General features: G+C 39.0%; 1 protein-coding gene across 3 annotated transcripts; it reads left to right on the top strand.

The window, feature by feature from the left end:
* The first annotated feature begins 1,377 nt into the window (after positions 1-1,377).
* On the top strand, positions 1,378-17,886 carry TMEM40 (transmembrane protein 40). Of its 3 annotated transcripts, XM_034437262.3 has the most exons (11): positions 1,378-1,555; positions 3,405-3,613; positions 8,075-8,132; positions 9,158-9,250; positions 10,870-10,905; positions 12,822-12,863; positions 13,655-13,711; positions 14,808-14,879; positions 14,958-15,032; positions 15,217-15,279; positions 17,500-17,886. In XM_034437262.3, exons 3-11 carry the CDS (start codon positions 8,084-8,086, stop codon positions 17,517-17,519), a joined length of 507 nt encoding a protein of 168 aa, XP_034293153.1. In that variant the 5' UTR covers positions 1,378-1,555; positions 3,405-3,613; positions 8,075-8,083; the 3' UTR covers positions 17,520-17,886. The 3 variants fall into 3 exon arrangements, with proteins under 3 accessions (XP_034293153.1, XP_060544313.1, XP_087743963.1); XM_060688330.2 differs by lacking the exon at positions 3,405-3,613 and having other exon boundaries at positions 8,077-8,132; XM_087887837.1 differs by lacking the exons at positions 1,378-1,555; positions 3,405-3,613 and adding an exon at positions 6,132-6,152 and having other exon boundaries at positions 8,077-8,132.
* Positions 17,887-18,690: the final 804 nt, after the last annotated feature.

The raw sequence follows: 18,690 nt of genomic DNA on the forward strand, positions 1-18,690 counted from the left end.
ACCGGTAGCGGAAATTTTGAGTAGTTCGAAGAACCATAGTAAAAATTCTGACTGGCCCCGCCCCCATCTATTCTCTGCCTCCCAAGTCCCAGCTGATCGGGAGGAAATGAGGATTTTGCAGTAACCTTCCCCTGGAGTGGGGTGGAAATGGAGATTTTACAGTATCCTTCCCCTGTCACGCCCACCAAGCCACACCCACCAAGCCACGCCCACAGAACCAGTAGTAAAAAAATTTGAAACCCACCACTGCATTGTACCTCCCACAGCCAGCCAGAAGAATCTTCTCCTATTGAAATATTAGATAGGGAAACACAGATTTATTTATTTGCAAGTAGAGTACAAATCTAACTATCATATTGATGTTTAGAAACAAGCCATTTTCTTATAGCCTGCATAGAGAAAAGATAGGAAGATGTCTTAAAATGTGTCTGCTATCTATAATAATCTTTTCTGCTCTGTTGAAAGGCTGCTCTGCACAAGGCATATCTAACACATACATATACTTAGATGCAGGTACGGCTCCTTGCTTTAAAGTTGCAAAGAACTGCATTCTGTGAATGCCAAAGCATTAGAAGTAATTATGTGTGTCACTCCTGATGAAGACATGTATGGGGTAATGAGTTAACTAGAATAGAATGCAATCTTTATTTTGTAGCACTAGATGCAGTGGTGGGATTCAAGTAATTTAACAACCGGTTCTCTGCCCTAATGATTTCTTCAAACAACCAGTTTGCCAAACTGCTCAGAAAGTTAACAACCGGTTCTCCCAAAGTGGTGCGAACTGGCTGAATCTCACCACTGACTAGATGTTCATGAGAATGTTGAGAAATAATGCCTGTTATGAAATAGGAACTTCCAAGGATTATTATAGGGGAATTTAAAGCTCTAAATTTGGGATGGTCATCTGCTAAATACACTTTTAAATGTTCTATAGCAGAGGTGGGGAGCTATGGCCCTTTATGACTTGTGGACTTCAACTCCCAGAATTCCTGAGCCAGCATGGCTCAGGAATTCTGGGAGTTGAAGTCCATAACTTATAAAAGGTCCATAGTTCCCCATCCCTGTTCTATAGTTATTTGGTCTAAGGATAATTTTAAGCAGATGGCAAACATATTCTTGGTATCTGAAATTTTGGACATTAGAAGAGTCAGAAAGATTGAGGTTCTCAATCAGAAGATGTTTAAAAATTTTCCAGAATTTCAGCTACTCAGTAACACATTATTCTCTTCTGGAGCAACATTAAACATAAGCAGGAAAGAATTACATTACATGACTGTAACACTACATTATTATGCAACAGTTAAATTTAAATAAAATTAACATGAGCCTATTAGCATACAGCTTTTGCAATTCGTAACAAAACCTATGAGTAATAACTAAATCCGGTCAAATAGACTAGCAGGAAGAGGAGTATAACTAATCAGACCAGAAAGATTTGTTTAAGGGATGTTTCTTCTGGGAGTTTATTAGCCTTCTGTGTTACTATTTTAAACAAACTTTTATTTGGCTCTGGATATTTGAATGATCCCCTGATGGAAGCCTAAATTTTCTCTTGGTAAGTGATTTCTAACCTGATTAAAGCTTTTGTTCTCCTTATTAAATACTATGCTAGTGTATCTACCTTTGTCTTCAGTAAAGCCAATTTGGTTAATCTCTTCTTCTGTTATGTGACTCCTGTTAAATTAAGAAAAGTTCCAAATTCATCTGCTTTGATCTCAGGGAAGGAAACTAAGGTTTAATGGAAATCTGTTGTGCTGATTTTTCACAGTCTACCTAAGGGGAAACAACATATCTGGCAAGTCTCCATGTTCCATGTTTTAAAGCTACCGTATTTAAAATTGTTTTGAATCAATAGAACTTGTAGCTCTGGAAGAAAATAAATTGTGCTTTTTTATCATCTCATTTTGACTCCCACAGAAAGATAAATTTTCAAGGATTCCAGCAATAATCAAAGGCAGTGGCCAGATTCAGGTGCCACATTTATTTGCTTTTAGTGTAGTATGATATGTGAATCCAGCCATTGTAACATATACCAGTTAATCATGGCTAATACAATGTAGCATATTTACTGTGTCTAAAATCCAGTTAACTGAATGTTACTCAGTGTGTCATATTTAAGTAAAGAATGTCTTACTGTGACCCATGATTAAACAAATTATTGTTTATTAAATTGCAAACAGAGCCAGTCAAAGCCAAAGTGGTATAAACCTGCAAAGTAGATAAGCCTCAAATTTTAGGGGGTAGTAACCATTTCAAAGCAAAAGTGAAGGTGCCATTCTGGAACCCCTCGCATCAGATGTCAGGTAGTTTGATCCCTATTCTGACACACCTCTTAGCATCTCCCATAAAACCTATGGCTTATCTCATTTCTGTTTCCTTATATATTTTCTGGTCAACCAAACTGGGTTATAGCCAAAAATTAAAGCCAAATCAATTAAATCAAATTGACAATAAGAGGAAAAAAAGTAGGAAAAATAAATGTATTGGGTTTTTGTGTGTGTGGGCACGCATGTATGGGCATGCCTTTCAGTCACTGTAGACAAGTCCTTGCAGTTTTCTTGGCAATATTGTATGGAAGTGGTTTGCCCTTGGCCTTCTTGCCAGGGTGGAGAAAGACTCTCTGGTCCAAAGTCACCCAGATATCTTTGTCTAAGATAGGACTAGAACTCATAGTTTCCTGGTGAGAACACCCGCCCTGCCCCGCAAATAAATAGATCACTAGCTGATAAAGCATTTTGTAACCTTGGGATCGCCATATGTAAATAATTTGATTATTTACATATGGCGATCCCATATGTAACAAGTTGGTTAATCAAATTAACCAACTTGTTACCTATAAGGGGCTGGCAATAGCACTCAGCTTTCTCAATTAGCCGCCAGGGAGTAAGCAGGCAGCTGAATGAGCAGTCTAGGGTCTATCCACAGTGGGATCAGCTCAGCAGCAAGTATCTTAATAACCATGGATTTCTAACCATGAATGTTTGCTTGCAGGCATTTTGTTACCAGACTTGGTAACATCTTCATTGCTAGCTAATCTGGTACCAAAATGTCTGCAAGCAAACCACCAAGTTCAGAAAGCACCAAGGACTTCACAATTCAACTCTGAGCTATTTATATAGTCTTCTACTGATACCTTTATAACCCAAAAGGAGTATTTAGCTGCCATGGTTCTATGGCCTTCTGGAGTGAAGAGGACTTTGCCTTCTCTGTCATGTCCTTGTCCTCTGAAATAAAGTCTCCTCAGAGATCCATTTGTTCCCATGATGATGATGTTCCAGAAGTCTTAGAAAACTTGGGTGTTCTCTCATGTCTTGGGTTGGGGTGCTTATGGATTCCTTATAAGTTGCGATTCTACCATGGCGGTTTATACAGATGCATGGAAATTTCTTTTTATTGTTTTTTAGGATTATTTCCCCACCCCTCCAGTTGTCTGGAATAGGGAAACCTCAGAAATAAATACAGGTTTAAAACACTGACATATACAGCATTATTATTAGGAGCCACAGTGGCGCAGTGGTTAGAATGCAGTACTGTAGGCTATTTCTGCTGACTGCAGTTTGGCAGTTCGAGTCTCACCAGGCTCAAGGTTGACTCAGCCTTCCATCCTTCCAAGGTGAGTAAAATAAGGACCCAGATTGTTGGGGGCAATATGCTAACTCTGTAAACCGTTTAGAGAGGGCTGTAAAAGCCCTGTGAAGTGGTATACAAGTCTAATTGCTATTGCTATTAATTTGAAACATAATTCATCATGGAATAAATGGAACTACAGTGCTTTTCATATAATATCAACCTTAGGTGTTACCATATATTAAATCTCCTTATGCTCTATAGATGATGAGGATGTGTTTGTTTCATTATAAACACAATACCATTATTTGATTCTGCATGTCAGTCCTTCTTTTTCTGAAGAAGATAATTGCTTTTTAAAAAAAACAATAGAATTTCAAAGAGAAAATTATAAATACTGGACAAGGAACATAAAGAGAAACCATCCAAAATTTGGAAGGATTGTATGTACATCTTCTCTCAAGGAAACTACAAAAAGTAAAAAAATATATTCAATATTTTTATTTGGAAAAGTATTTGATCAATTGTAATACATTATAAAAAGTTTAATATTTCATACAATTAGTAGTCTACTTAAAAAAAAACCTATACTTTGTTTTTAAAACAACTAGCTTTTTCAGACAAAGTTTTCACACATTTTAAAATATCACTAGTCCAGAAATATACTGTATGCACCTCTCTTTCCTGATGGATTGCAACAACAAATTTAGCAGTTATCAACAAATTAAAGTCAATTATGTTGCATCAATGTCTTAGGAAAAGGGTCAGTAAATCAACAACAGGATTTATTACCTGTCACCAATCCTAAGGATAGAACAGATTAATCATTTTAAAAAGAGTTATCATTTTTAAAAAGTGTCAGATTTATTATTTAAAAGATGGTTAGATTTATCATTTTTGAAAGAGTTATCACTTTTAAATGTGGACAGATTAATTATTTTTAAATGGTGATTCCTGATTTGCCATGTGATAGTTGTGCTAGAGACCTCTGTTTAGATGCAAAGCAATATTTAGCTTCAGCCAGGCATAGCGAACAATATTATATGAAACAGATGAATGTGTTGCTCTGAGTATTCAAGCTTGCTCATAACACCCAACACTACCTCCTTTCTTCCTCTAAAGTACATGAGATGGAAGCTGTATTAAATGCAAGGTCTGGATTCATGGGTTCAATCAAGACTAACTGAGTAAAATTCAGAGAAGGCCTAGATGATGTTGCTGATTTCAGAAATGAAACAAGAATGTATACTGTCCAGAGTTGCCTTATCAGGGAGAAGAAAGAAAGAAAGAAAGAAAGATAGAAAGAAAGAAAGAAAGAAAGAAAGAAAGAGGAAGAAAAAGAGAAAGAGAGAGAAAGAAAGAAAAAAGGAGAGAGAGAAAGAGAAAGAAGAAAGAAAAAGGAAGGAAGGAAGAAAGAAAGAAAGAAAGAAGGAGGGAGGAAAGAAGGAAAAGAAAGAAAAGTTGAAAAAACACCAAAGAATAAGGCATAAAGTAACAGTGCCAAGAACAATGTATAGATACAGTCATCCAGGATCATGTTCAGCTTAAGGCGATCCTTATTTTAGAGCATAGGAGACAGTGGTATTGTTGGTTGATAGTTTCTTTGGAAGAACTGATGGTACAGTACATGCATTTAACAGTAACAGAGTTGGAAGGGACCTTGGAGGTCATCTAGTCCAACCCCCCGATCAGAAAGGTTGGCAGTTCGGTGGTTCGAATCCCTAGTACAGGGATTCGAACCACCGAACTGCCAACCTTTCTGATCGACAAGCTCAGTGTCTTAGCCACTGAGCCACCTAGTCAGATTCCACTACAATCCAGATTCTACTACAGGTTCTTCAGCAAGTTAAAAGAACCACTTTGGGTATTTCCCCAGTAGCGATATAAAGAATCTTCTAGAGTCAAAGCGACCCTAGATAGGGGCAGATTTCATATTGCATCACAAATGACTGCTTGCTGCTACAAAGACACCTTAAGACACTTGTGGGAAAATAGCCTCTGAGACAGAAATGTTTCACTTCTGACTAAATATCTGTTATCACCATAATGGATCCAACAGACTGTTGACTATGTAATCAGACCTCTTGAGACTCCAACTTTTCTTTTCTTTTCTTTCTGTCTCTTTCCTTCCTTCCTTCATCCCACTTTTATTATTTTTATAAATCATACCAATATAAATGTGAAGAGAAACTGCCTTGTGTGTTGAATTGTATGCTTGTCCTCAGTTCTCAATTATAACTGGTGAACAATGGCAGGGAATTTCAGCCTTACCTTTCTTTCCTGTAATTGGTCTGCTAAGGTCTGTACTTCCAGCTCAATCCCACTACAGAAGGCTTGAATTCCAGCACATCTGGAGAATGTCAAGTTCGCAACAGCTGTTCCAACTGATATCTGATATTTTATGATAGTCCCTCACACAGGAGCAGAGAGAAAGCTACTAAAAAAATAATCAAATGTGCTATAAAATTTTTAAAAGATAAAAATGATCCCAGCTTGTTACAAATTTGCTTCTGGTTCTTTCCTTAGGAATTAGCATCTTCATACACCCCTGGAGAGGTGTCTAAATTCTAGACCTAAAATCAGTGGTCGGTTTCAAATTTTTTTACTACTGGTTCTGTGGGTGTGGCTTGGTGGGCATGGCATGGCTTGGTGGGAGTGGCTTGGTGGGCGTGGCAGGGGAAGGATACTGTAAAATCTCCATTCTGTCCCCAATCCAGGGGAAGGTTCCTGCAAAATCCCCATTTCCTCCCAATCAGCTGGGACTTGGGAGGCAGAGAATAGATGGGGGCGGGGCCAGTCAGAATTTTCACTACCGGTTCTCTGAACTACTCAAAATTTCCGCTACCAGTTCTCCAGAACTGGTCAGAACCTGCTGAAACCCACCTCTGCCTAAAATCCTCTGGTCAAAGGTGAACATTGACACTATTAAATAAGACCTGGTTCTGAAAATGTGTTTTTCTTAATCAGGAACAACTGCCTTCAAAGAACAGAAAAGAAGCAAATAGATCCAAACTAACTATAACTGAAAACAATTTTTTAAAAAGGCCACCATTTCTCTTGACAGGAAGGTGAAAGTGTAACTATTGTTTTCCTTTCAATCTCAATCTCAATCCACAGTCACTTCCCTGTGGCCTGTGTCAGAGGTCATGCATTGGGACTCATAGTTAGGAGTCAGGTGGCCTGGAACAACATGTCTCACAACATCCATAACTTGGTTGTGACTTGCTGCACCCCACCCACCCCACCCCATATTTGCTCTATGATTGATACTCTGACACAGAAAGATATACACCCACTTCTTATAGCTCCAACAAGGATTATTCACTAGCTCTCTATATGTCTTTCATATAGTGTTTAAGAGTTTGTCTTTAAACAGCAACGCCAACAGATTATTCCCATAACATAAGAAAATATACACAATAGCATTACTGGTTAATTTGCTTATTCAGCTATTGCAGATTTTCTTTCTGAGGTTTTGCAAAATAAGTTGTGTGTGAATCTATTTAATTATAGAGGTGCAGTATTTTCAAGTGAAAAACTGTGAGCATGAAGTTTTTGCTTCATGCTCACAGTTTTTCGTTTGAAAATACTGCACCTCTATAATAAAATAGATTCACACACAACTTATTTTGTACAATAAATATTTCCTATCACTTGGTAGGATGAAAATAGATCATTTAGAAAAAAAACAAAACCTAATGCATTAGTTATGGACAATCTCATGAACGGGGTTCCTTCATGGGACTGTCCGAAAGATGTCTAAAAGCATTTTCAGTTCACATATGGTCAAACAATTCTAATAAATTTGCACTCAATATAAACTTTCCTGATTTAATTGGCTCTTGTTCCCAGATAAGTAGGACTGTAGTCTTCATTTGATAGCCCATTGACTTTCTACATACAAAAGCAATTACACAGGTAGTCCTCAATTTACGACCACAATTGAGCACAACATTTTTGTTGCTAAGTGAAACATTTAAGTGAATTTTGCCCCATTTTATGACTTTTCATGCCACAGTTATTAAGTGAATCACTGCAGTTGTTAAATTAGTAACATGGTTGTTAAGTGAGTCTGGTTCCCCCATTGACGTTGCTTGTCAGAAGGTCTCAAAAGGGGATCACATGATCCTGGGACACTGCAACTGTCATAAATATGAGTCAATTGTCAATTGGCCATGGGAAACTATTGCAATGGTCATAAGTGTGGAAAATGGTCATAATTCACTTTTTTCAGTGCCGTTGTAACTTTGGTCACTAAATAAACTGTTATAAGTCAAGGACTATCAGTATAAGAAAAAAGAAGCCAAAATAGTCTAAATTCTTAATGGAAGAGCACACATAATCCAAATCCCTAATCAATGTTTCAGAGTAGCTTCATGTAGCACTAAAGAACACAAGAGAATTCTTGGTCTGATTATTGCAATAATCAAGATTATTGTCCTGTATTGCTGTTAAGGGGAATGAAAAAGAACTGAAGGACTTCTGTAAACTCTCTTTCTGTTTTTAGAGCACTACAATGGATACTTCAGATTCTGTGGCTTCGTCTCAAAAACCAAAACAGAAAGGTAACTAACACAAGCAGTACAGAATTATTAGAAACTGGTTTGGGAACAAATAGAACTGTTTATGTTTTTGAATTAACCACCTACCGGTGCAATTACACACATTCCTTAAATATTCGTACAAAGATAGTAGGCTAGATAGTAAGTAGGCAGACTTTATATACTGAGTTTTGCTAAAATGAACACTTCCAAAAAGCACACACCCATTTAGTTTCGGCATTATCTTCCAGAAGCATTTGGAAGGGAAGGCTATTTTAAAACATAGTTTGAGTCAGGTTGCTATGATAATAGCTTGACACACCATTGAAACTCTAGATTTAGACATTCCTGATTTGGATGTAAATAAGGTAAAGGTTCCCCCGCACATGCGTGTTAGGATGTAAATCACTCTCTGGACAGGTCAACACTTAAAGTCATACGAAAAATTGCTTTTGAATTTAGAGATATCAGCAGTATTACAAATCTGCAGGTCCAATCTAAATATAAGTGAGTTCAGTCATCCGTGGCTTTTGCACAGTAAATGAGTGAAACCAATGGGTGTGTTTCCTATGGTTTTATTACACTGATGTCCATTTTTGTAGACTCTAAAAATTACAGAGTGGCTTTTGATTTTTGTAGTCAACTTCAGGGAAGAAAAAAAAAAAAGTACAGCCTAAGGCCCAAAGCCTTGAGTCCAATACCCAGAACTCTTCCAAAAGTGTAATTTTAATGTAACAAAGGAAGAAAATGGTAAAGTATATTCGCATGAATTGCATTTCCTTACTAAAATTTAAAAATTGCCTTCTTCATCTATGGTCTGAGGAAGGTTGTCTACCCTTAATCACTGCTTAAGGATATCCTACGTCATTCAAAATGTAAAATCCTGAAAAAAATATAGTCAACCTTAGCAAGAAATCAGAGCAATGTTAACATTTGGTCAAGCCTGTTGCTAGCAGCTGTTGCAGGTATGTAAAACCGCACATCTTCCATCTTGCTTCATGATAAGTAAATTCTTAAATGTATTTTTTTTTCTTTTCATCATTTCAAAGGCAGGAAAGCAAAACAGAATAAAAAAGCAGAAATGCAAGAAGAAAATGAGGATGCAAGTTCTTTGGGGGAGTTAACAGAGAGTCCCCAACAAGGTAAAATACAGAATAACAGAGTTGGAAGGGATCTTGGAGATCTTGTAGCCCAACCCCTTGTTCAGGCAGGAGACCTTATACTATTCCGGTCAAATGGCTGTCCAGTCTCCTCTTAAAAATCTCCAGTGATAAAATTTAACTGCTCAATATGTTTATGTTACCAGGAGCCAGGCCTGAGAGACCTAATGGGCATTTTTAGCTCACAGATTGCGGAGCAGATTTTTTGATGTTCATCTGTCTTTCTGCCTTTCCCAGAGGGCAGGTTTGAACAAGGACAGAGAAAAGTGATCCAAACTTCCTTCCTCACAGTATCAAATCAACAAACAGCTCCTTGCAGTTGGAACACAGCAATTTTTTAGTACTATCATTTGGAGTCTAAGTTTAAGTCTAAGTTAAAATCTAAGTGTAAGCCTAAACTCTTTTCACCTCCAAATCAAAAGTCACAAGCAACGAGACTGGGAAGATGGAACAAGCAACAGTGGATTCTCTTCCCTTTTGAGCAATATATTGTGAGCTGCTGGTTTCCTGCTGTGATTAACCACAGAAAAGAACAGTCTGTTCCTTTTCAGGCAGTTGCTTGTGTCGAAAACTAAGTGCCCATCATTTCTGCAGAGATAATGTGTGTGTGCGAAAATACAGGTAATCATTGACTTGGGACCACAACTGAGCCCAGAATCTCCATTGCTATGTGAGACAGTTGTTAACTGAGTTGTGCTTATTTTACAACCATTTGTCTTAACCGTTGTTAAGTAAATCACTGCAGGGGTTAAGTGAATCATGCGATTGTTAAACAAATTTGACATTGACTTTGCTTGTCGGAAGCCAGCTGGGAAAGTTGCAAATGGACTCCAGGACAGTGCAACTGTCATAAGTACATGCCAATTGCCAAGGGCCTCATCATGTGACCATGGGGATATTATAATGGTCATGAGCTTGGAAAATAGTCATATGTTACTTTTTCAGTGCTGTTGTAACTGAACGGTCACTAAATTAATAGTTGTTCACACACACACACAGTAATACATGTTTACTCTCTCTCTCTCTCTCTCTCTCTCTCTCTCTCTCTCTCTCTCTCTCACACACACACACACACACACACACACACACACACACACACACTTTCTGAAAACGGCAGAAAAGTCTAACACCCGCATAAGTTCATCAGGTCCCAGAATTTCCATCTCTTTCTGCATGTCCCAGACCCCATTCCCTCTTTCCCTTTCCAGAATCTGGCCCCCAGTAGCCCTACTGAGGGAGAAATCTTTTTGGCAAGTCCAGATGGCTGCTGCCCTCAAGAAATCATTTTTCTTTGTTTTCAAATCAGCCTTTTCCAGCAAGCAATTCCGCAAATGGGCCTCATTTCTCTGAAAACAGGCCAGATTTTTTTTCTTTGTCATCTCGAGGGCTCGCCTTTTGAAGATTCAGGAAAATTAAAGAGTAAACCAACAATAATGAAGGAGGATTGGAATAACGCAGCTTCATTTATTTGAAAATCTTTCTGCTACTTCTCGAATTTTCCTTGTTTGAAAAATTTCCATCTTTTAATACCAGCATGAGTTGGAACAATTTTGAACAAATACGCATTAATTTGTCAATTTTGTATATTTTTGTCATTTTAGATCTGTCCAGTGAAATTATTCCATATTCTGAAACAGGTATGAGGCTCACATCAGAAACTCTGTTTTTTGTTATAGAATCTGAGGGCTTCTAGGTGGAGAATCAGTGGGGTAGTGGTTAAAGCATCAGGTCATGAGTTCTAATCCCAACTTGGGCACAGAGCCATCTGAGTGACCTTGGGCCAGTCACTTTTGCTCAGCCCTAAGAAGGAGGCAATGACAAACTGCTTCTGAAAAACCTTGCCAAGAAAATTGCAGGAATCCTGAAAATCAGACATGAATGAATGGAAAGGGGAAAAAAATGTAAACCCAATCATTTTTTCTCCTCTCTGCCACCTTGGCATTGAACATTTTCATGCATCTCCTGTCTCCTCCTGACCTAGTTGGCATATTGAGAGACTAAGAGAACAAATGAAGGCATTTGGAAGAGAATTCTCTTGGCTTCCCTGGTTTCCTGCTCCCTCTGCCTGTGCAATAAGCAAGTAGCAAAACAAGCTGGAAGACAGCCAGGAACCTCAAAGGTTCAGCATTGAATCTCCTGCAGGGATGTGGTTCTGGAAAGATACTCAGTGCAACTTTGCCCCAACCTTCTAGAAGTACTGGACTACAATTATTAATTAAAGTTCATTAATTGTGTTTAAGTTAAGCTTATTTATATTTTTTTCAAGTCTGTCGTTGCTCCTTGTGGAGTTCTTAGGGTATTGTGAGGTTAGTTGTTCGATTGCATACATTTCATTATCAGATTAGATAACATCATCAGTGTTAATGAGGGTGGGGGTTGCTTTCTGTTTATATGCAGTAGCTTGCCCTGCCAGTGTTGGTTAGTGTCAATGGTGGGTTTCAACTTTTTTTTACTACTGGTTCTTTGGGCATGGCTTGGTGGGCATGGCAGGGGAAGGATACTGTAAAATCTCCATTCCCAGCCCACTCCAGGGGAAGGTTACTGCAAAATCCCCATTTCCTTCTAATCAGCTGGGACTCGGGAGGCAGAGAATAGATGGGGGCGGGGCCAGCCAGAGGTGGTATTTACCGGTTCTCCGAACTACTCAAACTTTCCGCTACTGGTTCTCCAGAACTGGTCAGAACCTGCTGAAACCCACCTCTAGTTGGTGCGTGGTTTTCTCCTTGGTAATTCCCTGATTTGTGTATTGTTTTCTGCTTTATTATTGGTCTGGTGTTAATCTGCTAGTGGCCACTGCAACAAAGGTTTTATTTTGTTTGGTTTTTTCATCTTTTAAAAGATAATATAATTGTTGGAGTCAATGAATTACAGTCACAACAGGGTGATAAACAAGAAAAGTGATGTGAAAGTGAAAAGTGATACAAAAGTGATAACCTCACAATTATCAAATCTTATGTAGTTGAAAAAGACTTTCTAAGGTATATAACCCACACGTTCTTGGCACACACATATTCTAAACAAATCAGACTTATGGGTTCTAAACAGTTGTTTTTTTTAAGGAAAAGCCTAGATTTTTGAACTCTAAATAGTCATACATTTAAAACTAAAGGTTCTGAGCTTAAGAAAGTGTGTGTTTCAGAGCTAAAGAAAGTTTATGACAATCCAGCACAAGAATTCTGGCTAGCCTAAGGTTTTTGTTTAATGTTATAATGATATTTAGAATTCATTCATTACAGTGAATATTAAATACGTTTTATTTAAGAAAACAGGAAATAGAACACAACTGAATATCACAAACTCCAATATGATCTCTAACAATAATAGGAATCCTTCTTGATCTGTCGCAGACCTTCAGCAATTTCTCAAAATCTTTCTTTATTTCTTACTTATGTGAACCAAAATGCATATGGTCTTACTTCAAATATCTCAAGTCAGCTGGGAGAACTACCATTTTCCGCTCCTCCGCTCTATTGTAATAAACATATTATGCATACATGAATTCCTTTTTGAATAAAAAAATGCCTTTTTAAAATGCAAACTTGTTATTTATCAGAAATATCAAGAGCAGAAGGAACAGAAGGAACACCTGCAGTTGGTAAATATAGCTGTTTAAAATCCTATACGTTTTCTTCTGAACAATATGTATGTTTCATTTGTAATCATATGTTACTTATTTGTCAAAGATATGAAAACCTAAGCACCCTTGGCTGGTGGTTTCTCATCAAAAGGGACATCATTTTTGAAAAAACAAATATATTGTATGTATCTCAAATAATGGCTCCTCCAAAGGAATAGTTGATGAGACAAATTCTCTGATTTCCCATCTCTGTGCAGAGAAAGGAAATATAGAAGTTTGTTCTTAATGCTGTTCATCCAGTTGGACAAAATAACAGTAACAGAATTGGAAGGGACCTTGGAGGTCATTTAGTCCAACCCCCTGCTCACGCAGGAGACCTGTATTAGGGATTTGAACCGCCGAACTGCCGACCTTTCTGATTGACAAGCTCAGTGTCTTAGCCACTGCGCCACCTATTCAGGCTAGTTAGTCAGGGGAGCACTATGCATCCTCCTGATTTATAGGAAGAGGAAGAGTCAGTAATTGATAGAGGCCACTAGAAAGGTTCAGTTGCTGCCTTGACTTCACTGGCATCTGAAATTCTAAAGCAGTTCTTAACAATAGTTCTCCTCCTCATATTAGAAAGTCCAAGGAGTGGAGCCTACTTGATAAAAGCAGCATCTTTAATGTAATGTAGCACATTGTCCCTATCCAATGCTTGAGGGTAAACAGATATTTGTCAGCTTCGATGCCTTAATTGAGTTAAAGGGGCTTTGTGGGGGGGGGGCTTGCCAAACCATAGATTTTAATTTGAATTTCATTTCCCACAGTGTTTGACGATGGTGTCTATCACTCAAGATGGTGGATTCCAAGGATTCGGAAAGATGGTAAGAATATAACTGATCACAAACTTAAATCACACATTCTTCTCTCTGTGAGGAAAGGCTTAAGCCCAGATGTTTAGATTTCTATCCTTGACTGGCATAACTAAATAAATAATAAAAAAAAGAACATTCATATCTTGTATTTTCCCTATACACAACATTAACATAGATAAGGTGCAAATCATATCCATATAAAGATGTTTTTTCCTCTAACTAAATAACCATAATTAGGTTTTTTAACCTGAAAACTTTCAGCAAATTTTATTTATTTATTTTAGTAATAAAATTTTATATAGCTATTGATCCCACTAAAAACAACTCTGGGCAGCACACAGCAATGAGATAAAAAGAACAATGTTAAAAACCACAGATGTAAAAATTCGTATCAATAAACATCATAGAGAACCAAACATACAAATCCTAGACAACCAGAGGAATAAAAATGGCTACCTCAACAATAGAGACCAAATCTGATGACATAAACAGGTCTTGGGGACCATTCAGAATATCCAAAAGGATGGGGTCAATTTAATTTGGGGGGGCAGGGGGAAGGATATTCCATAAGGCAGATGACACAGCAGAGAAGGCACATCCCCTGTGATCCTTCAAATGCTTTGTCCCTTGCCAGTGAAACACGCAACATGCCCGCTCTGCCAGATTTAATGGAGCAGGTTGATATAACCAGGGAGAGGCAGTCCCTCAAATTGATCAGCAAATATCCTATTTTTAATAAGTTTACAGGTCAGGCTACCTACCAGTGTGTAAACAGAATATGCTTCCTTCTCCCATAACATGTAATCTTGAGAACTTGACTCAAGTTCTTTTCTGCTTAATGTACATGGGAAAGTATTTTCCTTACTGACTCTGGGGGAAACTGCTGTTTAAGTTATAAAAATATTCATATTATGCATATATATCTAGATGTGTTTATGAGTGTGTGTGTATGCATGTATGTGTATGCATATGTATACACATACAAAACGCACACACTGTATGTTTGCATACAACTTCCAATATTAGATCTTCATTTTCATGAAAATATATGAAATTACAGCCATTAAATTACAGCCTTGAATATTTTCTTCTTTCTTTTTTTCAGATGAATTCTTCCATTTTGTCATTCTTTGTTTTGCTGTTGGAATGTTATTAGTCTGCTATTATAAATATAACAGTAAGTGAACATTACAATCTATTGATTTTACATGGAGAAAGAGAGAGCAAAATATGATATCATTCTTTCTTTCTGTAGACTGGACAATTTCTACTGGAATTGGCTTGATGACCTTTGCAACCCTAGAAACAACAGGAATATATTTTGGCCTTTGTGAGTGTTTCCATTTGTATTAATTTGTGCACTAGTAAATCAAGCTGCCTTATATTCATTATTTAAGATGTCACTATGATGGAAATAAGCAATTCTTCAATAACTCGACCTGTAATGGTCAGATATATTAATTACCTACTTGGTTGCTTTTCTGACAGCGGATTTCTTGTTTCTTTTCTCCTAGGGCAACGCATTCGAAGTATCCTGGAATCTTTTGTCCCCCTTATCCAAAGAATCAGAATGCCTGGTAATTCTATTTTTTTAAAATTGTTTCTTTTTGAAACCCTGTGCAACTTTCAAGGTCATGTTGACAAAAAAGGTCTCCACTGTCAGGGACCCCCATTTTGTCTAAGCCAAATATGACTTGTTTGGATTGGATTTACCTCATTTGTAAAGAAAGCCACTCTTTATAAACTGGTTTATAAACCATGGTTTATGCTTACTGTATTTTTTGGAGTATATGATGCTCTGGACTATTAGATGCACCTACCTTTTTTGGGGAGGAAAACAAGAAAAAAAAATCTGCTTCTGCCTCCCAGCAATTTGCCTCCTTGCAGCAAACAGCAAACAGACCGTTTCAGCTGCAGCTTCAGCTAAAGCTTCAGCACAGCCTGATTAGCACAAGCAGCTGATTGTCGGTTGGATTGGCCTCTCAAAAATCAGCTGATTCAGCCTCTCTAGGAGTCTCTGGAGGCTGGGGACAGCAAAAAACATCACTTCCTGTCCCACCGGGAGTTGGGAAATGGGCTGTTTCAGGCCTTTGGAGGGCCTCCGAGGGAGTGGAAAAGGCTGTTTTCGCCCTTCCCAGATGCACAGAGAGGATTTGGAGCCAGGTGAGAAAGAAAAACGGGCCTTCCCCCCACCAGGCCCTCTGGAGGCAGGAAACAGCCTGTTTCCCTACTTCTGATGGACCCAGAAGGCCCGAAAATCAGCTGGCTGGTGTACGCATGCACGCCAGAGCTGAGCTGGCATGCCCACTGATATGGCTATGTGTGCCACCTGTGGCACACGTGCCATAGGTTTGCCATCATGGCCGTAGCCTATTGCCGCCTCTGTGTGCTCCATTTTCCGAGGGCTGGCGGGTGGGCAGGGCTACATTTGGTGAATAAGATGCACCCAAATTTTTACCCTCTTTTAGGGGGGAAAAAGTGTGTCTTATACTCTGAAAAATACAGTAGTTGCTTGTGCAAATCATAGAACATAGATTAATAGAGTTGATAAGTACCTTGGAGGACTTCTAGTCCAGGGGTTCCTAACTTCAGGTCCACAGACCAGGACCAGTCCACAGATTGTTGGTAACTAGGTTGCGCAAGTGATAGGTGAGCACATGAAACTTCATTGCACATGCAAGGGAACCATACCCTTCCCCTTGCTCTCTGCCACTGGTCCGTGAAGCCAGAAAAGTTGGGGACTACTGTTCTTAGTCCAACCCACTGCTCACACCCCTACCATTCCAAACAAATGGTTGTCCAGTGATGGAGCACCCACAACTTCTGAAGGCAAGCTGTTCTATTGGTTGATTGCTGTCACTGCTAGGAAATTTCTCCTTAGTTCTAAGCTGGAGCTCTCTTTAACGATCTTCCACCCATTACTTCTTGCCCTGTCCTCTAGTGTTTTGGAAAATAGATTGACCCCTTTTCCTCTGTGACAGTCCCTCAAGAACTGGGAGACTGTTATTATATCTCCCATAATCGTTCTCTTCCATACGCTAGACCAGTGATGGCTAACCTTTTTGCTGTTGTGTGCCAAAAGCAAGGGGAGCGGGGGGGGTTGTCGCGCGCACACATGCCCACACCCATAATTCAATGCGCTCCACCTTCTGCATTCACACACGACCCCCGCGCGACCTCCGCTTTTGGCATGCGATGGCACGGTGGGCTCAGTAGGCCTGTTTTTCGCCCTCCCTGGGCTCCAGAGGCTTTCTTGGAGCCTGGGGAGGGTTAAAATGGCCTTCCTCACACACACACCCTGGAGGCCCTCCGGAGGCTGGAAAGAGCCCGTTTCCCGATTTCCAATGGGCCCGGAAGGCCCAAAAATCAGCTGGCCGGTGCATGCATGCGCACCGGTGCTGAACTAGGGCAATGCTCGCATGCCCACAGATATGGCTCTGTGTGCTACCTGTGGTACGTGTGCCATAGGTTCGCCATCATGGCACTAAACATATCTAACCATCATCATAGGATTTAGCTTCCAGACCCTTTACTAGCTTTGTTGCTCTTCTCTGCACTCTTTCCAAGGCCACAGCTCTTTTTATATCATTGTGACCAGAACTGGATCCAACAAGGTTTATTCTGTAATCTTTGGCAACACAAATCTCAGTTTAGAGCAGCACAAACCCCACCTAAGTGAAATGATTATTAAATGCATATCTAGATGTTCATCTTTGCTGCATTTCTACAAACATATATTAATAAGTAATTTAAAAACTAATCTTTGTGATACCTTTTTCTTTGTTTTTGTTATGTAGGGTTCAAAAAGCTTAACTAAGCCAGAAATCTCAAGAGCACTGCAAAAATCCTGGTTGGTTTCATGACTGCAGTGACAACTGTAAGAATGTGCAAACAATTTAAATGTCTGGGCTAAAGAATTGCGATCCTAGGATTGGAGCTGGTAAGATGGGATGAAGAGCTTGGGCCATCCAAACACAGCACTGATGCCATCAACAGCTCCACAGCAGTCCGAAGGGAAATGGCCTTCAAGCAGTCCTTTACAAGGAAAGGGCTGGAGAAATCAACTCAGAATTTAAACCTTGGCAAATGCGTGTAATATAGCTAGACTTTCAGACTCTTTAGAAGCTGTTTTTGTCATTATTAGAGATGCTGGTACTGCAATAAAGTTACTTATCTATCCCCAACTCTTGTCCTTTAATTTTCTGCTTAGTTTGTGACTTTGTGTCTGTGTTACAAGAGAGGGATTTACTGTGGTGCAGATCTATCAGAGTTCCATTGCCTATTCCAGCGGTGAAATGTAAAATTTGTTATTACCGGTTCTGTGGGCGTGGCTTGGTGGGGGAGGTAATGTGACTGAATGGGCGTGGCCAACTTTTTTTTTTTTTACTTTTAAAAGCATTTTTTCTTCAACCTCTTCGGCCAAAGAGATTGTAAAAAAATGCTTTTAAAAGGCTCGGACAATCCCAGTTGAGTTGCCTAATCATCAGAGGCTTTTATTTTCTTTTAAAAGCTTTATTTTTGCTTTTAAAAGAAAAACCTTTCAGAGGCTTTTTTTTTTTTTACTTTTAAAATCATTTTTTCAGCCGAAGAAAAAAGCCACTGATGATTGTGCGGCTCAGCTGGGCATGTGTGGCGGGGAGAGGTGCAGGGATTTTTGCTACTGGTTCTCCGAACCACCCGCTGCCATCACTACGAGATCGGATGACCCGGTCCGAACCGGGAGCATTTCACCCCTAGTCTATTCTCTTCCCTTCATGAGGTTTGGAACAAAGCGATCCTGCCAGAGAGTGCTAACAGATAAGAGGCATTTATCTAATAATGATAACAACTCTTCATTAGCATTAGCCTCAGTGCAGGTAGTCCTTTCTTAAGAACTCCCCTGTTTAGCAACCATTCAAATGTATAGTCCTCGACTTACCCCACTTCATTTAGTGACTATTCAAAATTACAACAGCACTGAAAAAAGTGACCTATGACCGTTTTTCACA

This window comes from Pantherophis guttatus, chromosome 2 (genome assembly GCF_059756535.1).
Source record: "Pantherophis guttatus breed Tessera chromosome 2, ASM5975653v1, whole genome shotgun sequence".
Classification (NCBI taxonomy): domain Eukaryota; kingdom Metazoa; phylum Chordata; class Lepidosauria; order Squamata; family Colubridae; genus Pantherophis; species Pantherophis guttatus.